Source organism: Aquarana catesbeiana, linkage group LG04, assembly GCF_042186555.1.
Source record: "Aquarana catesbeiana isolate 2022-GZ linkage group LG04, ASM4218655v1, whole genome shotgun sequence".
Taxonomy (NCBI): Eukaryota; Metazoa; Chordata; class Amphibia; order Anura; family Ranidae; genus Aquarana; species Aquarana catesbeiana.
The window spans coordinates 681,138,337-681,144,336 of NC_133327.1; the positions used below are offsets into that span (position 1 = coordinate 681,138,337).

Sequence of the window (6,000 nt, forward strand, 5' to 3'; positions counted from 1 at the left end):
TTAACCCCTTGATCGCCCCCCTAGTGTTAACCCCCTTCCCTGCCAGTGACATTTATACAGTAATCAGTGCATTTTTTTAGCACTGATCGCTGTATAAATGACAATGGTCCCAAAAATGCGTCAAAAGTGTCCGATGTGTCCGCCATAACGTCGCAGTCCCGATAGAAATCGCAGATCGTCGCCATTACTAGTAAAAAAAAAATAAATAATAAAAATGCTATAAAACTATCCCCTATTTTGTAGACGCTATAACTTTTGTGCAAGTATACAATTATTGTGATTTTTTTTTTACCAAAAATATGTAGAAGAATACTTATCGGCCTAAACTGAGGAAAAAAATTTGTTTTTTTAAGAAAAAAAAATGGGGATATTTATTATAGCAAAAATGACAAAATATTGCTTTTTTTCAAAATTGTCGCTCTTTTTTTGTTTATAGCGCAAAAAATAAAAACCGCAGAGGTGATCAAATACCTCCAAAAGAAAGCTCTAATATATATGGGGGGGAGGGGAGACACTGATATATATGGGGAGGGGGGGACACTGATATATATGGGGGGGGGCACTGATATATATGGGGGGGGGCACTGATATATATGGGGAGGGGGGGACACTGATATATATGGGGGGGGAGGGGGACACTGATATATATGGGGGGGGGAGGGGGACACTGATATATATGGGGGGGGAGGGGGACACTGATATATATGGGGGGGGGGAGGGGGACACTGATATATATGGGGGGGGAGGGGGACACTGATATATATGGGGGGGGGAGGGGGACACTGATATATATGGGGGGGGGAGGGGGACACTGATATATATGGGGGGGGGAGGGGGACACTGATATATATGGGGGGGCACTGATATATATGGGGGGGACACTGATATATATGGGGGGAGGGGACACTGATATATATGGGGGGGGACACTGATATATATGGGGGGGGAGGGGGACACTGATATATATGGGGGGGGCACTGATATATATGGGGGGGGAGGGGGACACTGATATATATGGGGAGGAGGGGGACACTGATATATATGGGGGGAGGGGAGAGACTGATATATATGGGGGGAGGGGAGAGACTGATATATATGGGGGGAGGGGAGACACTGATATATATGGGGGGGAGGGGAGACACTGATATATATGGGGGGAGGGGAGACACTGATATATATATATGGGGGGGACGCTGATATATATGGGGGGAGGGGAGAGACTGATATATATGGGGGGGCACTGATATATATGGGGGGAGGGGGGGACACTGATATATATGGGGGGAGGAGGGGGACGGGGACACTGATATATATGGGGGCGGACACTGATATATATGAGGGGGAGGGGGGACACTGATATATATGGGGGGGGGGGACACTGACATATATGGGGGGGAGGGGGGACACTGATATATATGGGGAGGGGGGACACTGATATATATGGGAGGAGGGGGACACTGATATATATGGGGGGGAGGGGAGACACTGATATATATGGGGGGGAGGGGAGACACTGATATATATGGGGGGGAGGGGAGACACTGATATATATGGGGGGAGGGGGGACACTGATATATATGGGGGGGGGGACACTGATATATATGGGGGGGAGGGGGGACACTGATATATATGGGGGGTGGGGGGACACTGATATATATGGGGGGGGGGACACTGATATATATGGGGGGGAGGGGGGACACTGATATATATGGGGGGGGACACTAATATATATGGGGGGAGGGGAGACACTGATATATATGGGGGGGAGGGGGGACACTGATATATATGGGGGCACTGATATATATGGGGGGGAGGGGGGCCACTGATATATATGGGGGGGACACTGATATATATGGGGGGAGGGGAGACACTGATATATATGGGGGCACTGATATATATGGGGGGGGAGGGGGGCCACTGATATATATGGGGGGGACACTGATATATATGGGGGGGGGGGACACTGATATATATGGGGGGGAGGGGGACACTGATATATATGGGGGGGCACTGATATATATGGGGGGGGCACTGATATATATGGGGGGAGGGGGGACACTGATATATATGAGGGGGACACTGATATATATTGGGGGGAGGGGGGACACTGATATATATGGGGGGAGGGGGGACACTGATATATATGGGGGGGGCACTGATATATATGGGGGGAGGGGGGACACTGATATATATGAGGGGGACACTGATATATATGGGGGGGAGGGGGGACACATATATATGGGGGGGAGGGGGGACACTGATATATATGGGGGGGACACTGATATATATGGGGGGGAGGGGGGACACTGATATATATGGGGGGAGGGGGGACACTGATATATATGGGGGGGGACACTGATATATATGGGGGGGAGGGGGGACACTGATATATATGGGGGGGGAGGGGGGACACTGACATATATGGGGGGGCCACTGATATATATGGGGGGGGACACTGATATATATGGGGGGAGGGGAGACACTGATATATATGGGGGGGCACTGATATATATGGGGGGGAGGGGGTACACTGATATATATGGGGGGGAGGGGGGACACTGACATATATGGGGGGGACACTGATATATATGGGGGGGGACACTGATATATATGGGGGGGGGACACTGATATATATGGGGGGGAGGGGGACACTGATATATATGGGGGGGAGGGGGACACTGATATATATGGGGGGGAGGGGGGACACTGATATATATGGGGGGGCACTGATATATATGGGGGGGAGGGGACACTGATATATATGGGGGGAGGGGGGACACTGATATATATGAGGGGGACACTGATATATATTGGGGGGAGGGGGGACACTGATATATATGGGGGGGAGGGGACACTGATATATATGGGGGGGGGAGGGGACACTGATATATATGGGGGGGCACTGATATATATGGGGGGGGGGGACACTGATATATATGGGGGGGAGGGGACACTGATATATATGGGGGGGAGGGGACACTGATATATATGGGGGGGGGGCACTGATATATATGGGGGGAGGGGACACTGATATATATGGGGGGGCACTGATATATATGGGGGGGAGGGGACACTGATATATATGGGGGGGAGGGGACACTGATATATATGGTGGGGGAGGGGACACTGATATATATGGTGGGGGAGGGGACACTGATATATATGGGGGGGGCACTGATATATATGGGGGGACACTGATATATATGGGGGGGGGGCCACTGATATATATGGGGGGGACACTGATATATATGGGGGGGAGACACTGATATATGGGGGGGGGAGGGGGACACTGATATATATGGGGGGGAGGGGGGACACTGATATATATGGGGGGGGCACTGATATATATGGGGGGAGGGGGGACACTGATATATATTGGGGGGAGGGGACACTGATATATATGGGGGGGGGCACTGATATATATGGTGGGGGAGGGGACACTGATATATATGGGGGGGGGCACTGATATATATGGGGGGGAGGGGACACTGATATATATGGGGGGGAGGGGACACTGATATATATGGGGGGGGAGGGGACACTGATATATATGGGGGGGACACTGATATATATGGGGGGACACTGATATATATGGGGGGGGGGGGACACTGATATATATGGTGGGGGAGGGGACACTGATATATATGGGGGGGGCACTGATATATATGGGGGGGGGACACTGATATATATGGGGGGGGGGACACTGATATATATGGGGGGGGGCACTGATATATATGGGGGGGGGACACTGATATATATGGGGGGGGGGGACACTGATATATATGGGGGGGACACTGATATATATGGGGGGGGGACACTGATATATATGGGGGGGGGAGGGGGGACACTGATATATATGGGGGGGACACTGATATATATGAGGGGGAGGGGACACTGATATATATTGGGGGGGACACTGATATATATGAGGGGGAGGGGGACACTGATATATATGGGGGGGGGACACTGATATATATGAGGGGGAGGGGACACTGATATATATGAGGGGGAGGGGACACTGATATATATTGGGGGGAGGGGGACACTGATATATATTGGGGGGAGGGGGACACTGATATATATGAGGGGGAGGGGACACTGATATATATTGGGGGGAGGGGGACACTGATATATATGGGGGGGAGGGGACACTGATATATATGGTGGGGGAGGGGACACTGATATATATGTGGGGGGAGGGGACACTGATATATATGGGGGGGGAGGGGACACTGATATATATGGGGGGGGAGGGGACACTGATATATATGGGGGGGAGGGGGGACACTGATATATATGGGGGGGGAGGGGACACTGATATATATGGGGGGGGAGGGGACACTGATATATATGGGGGGGGAGGGGACACTGATATATATGGGGGGAGGGGGACACTGATATATATGGGGGGAGGGGGACACTGATATATACGGGGGGGGCACTGATATATATGGGGAGGAGGGGGGACACTGATATATATGGGGGGAGGGGGGACACTGATATATATGGGGGGGAGGGGGGACACTGATATATATGGGGGGGACACTGATATATATGGGGGGGGACACTGATATATATGGGGGGGGACACTGATATATATGGGGGGGACACTGATATATATGGGGGGGACACTGATATATATGGGGGGGGACACTGATATATATGGGGGGGGGGGACACTGATATATATGGGGGGGGGACACTGATATATATGGGGGGGAGGGGAACACTGATATATATGGGGGGGACACTGATATATATGGGGGGGGACACTGATATATATGGGGGGGACACTGATATATATGGGGGGGGGACACTGATATATATGGGGGGGTACACTGATATATATGGGGGGGACACTGATATATATGGGGGGGAGACACTGATATATATGGGGGGGGGACACTGATATATATGGGGGGGGGACACTGATATATATGGGGGGGGGACACTGATATATATGGGGAGGGGACACTGATATATATGGGGGGGGACACTGATATATATGGGGGGGGGGGGACACTGATATATATGGGGGGGGACACTGATATATATGGGGGGGGACACTGATATATATGGGGGGGGGACACTGATATATATGGGGGGGGGACACTGATATATATGGGGAGGGGACACTGATATATATGGGGGGGGACACTGATATATATGGGGGGGGGACACTGATATATATGGGGGGGGGGGACACTGATATATATGGGGGGGGACACTGATATATATGGGGGGGGGACACTGATATATATGGGGGGGGACACTGATATATATGGGGGGGGACACTGATATATATGGGGATGATATATGTTGGGGGAGGGGGGGGTCGGTGGGAAGGAATCGGATGACACACTGACAGTTCTATATACATCTCGATCCCCTGCACTGCCCCCATCCCCGGTAGGTGCTCCGATCACTCACCGTCTCCTGGTCGGGCTCTTCATGTCTGGTCTCTTCTCTCCCAGCCGGGCATCCCTCCTCCTCCTCCTCCTCCTCCTCCACACACCGACACAGCGACACCCGGCGGCCCGGAGGAGTCAGTGCGGCTGCAGCCATCAGAGTCCGAGATCACTGGAGCCCCCTGGTGGGGATTTAAGGCACTTAAAAGACAAGACCCTCCGGTCCTGTACAACACTAATACTACCCCCCCCCCTCCAATCAACTGCCCAAAATACCACCCCCGATAAAATTCCCAGAATATGCCCCCTACCCCATCCACTGCCCAGAATACACCCCCCATTAACTGCCCAAAATACCACCCACCCCCATCAACTTCCCAGAATACGCCCCCTGCCCCTTCAGCTGCCCAGAATACCCCCCCAATCAACTACCTAGACTGCACCCCCAATCAACTGCCCAGGAGACACCCCCCCCTCCCATCAACTGCCAAAAATACACTCTCCCCATCCACTGCCCGGAATACCCACATCAACTGCCCATAATACACCCCCTATAAACTGCCCAGAATACCCCCCCATCAACTGCCCAGAAT

At 52.0% G+C, this 6,000-nt stretch overlaps 1 protein-coding gene across 1 annotated transcript in view; it reads right to left on the minus strand.

Moving 5' to 3' along the window:
* The window catches only part of SLC35B2 (solute carrier family 35 member B2), a 31,192-nt gene extending 25,669 nt beyond the window's left edge, over positions 1-5,523 (minus strand). The window contains exon 1 of the mRNA XM_073628731.1: positions 5,430-5,523. Within this exon, the coding sequence (XP_073484832.1) occupies positions 5,430-5,452 (23 nt within the window). The 5' untranslated portion in view covers positions 5,453-5,523. The remainder of the gene's footprint in view (positions 1-5,429) is intronic.
* Between the last annotated feature and the right edge of the window lie 477 nt (positions 5,524-6,000).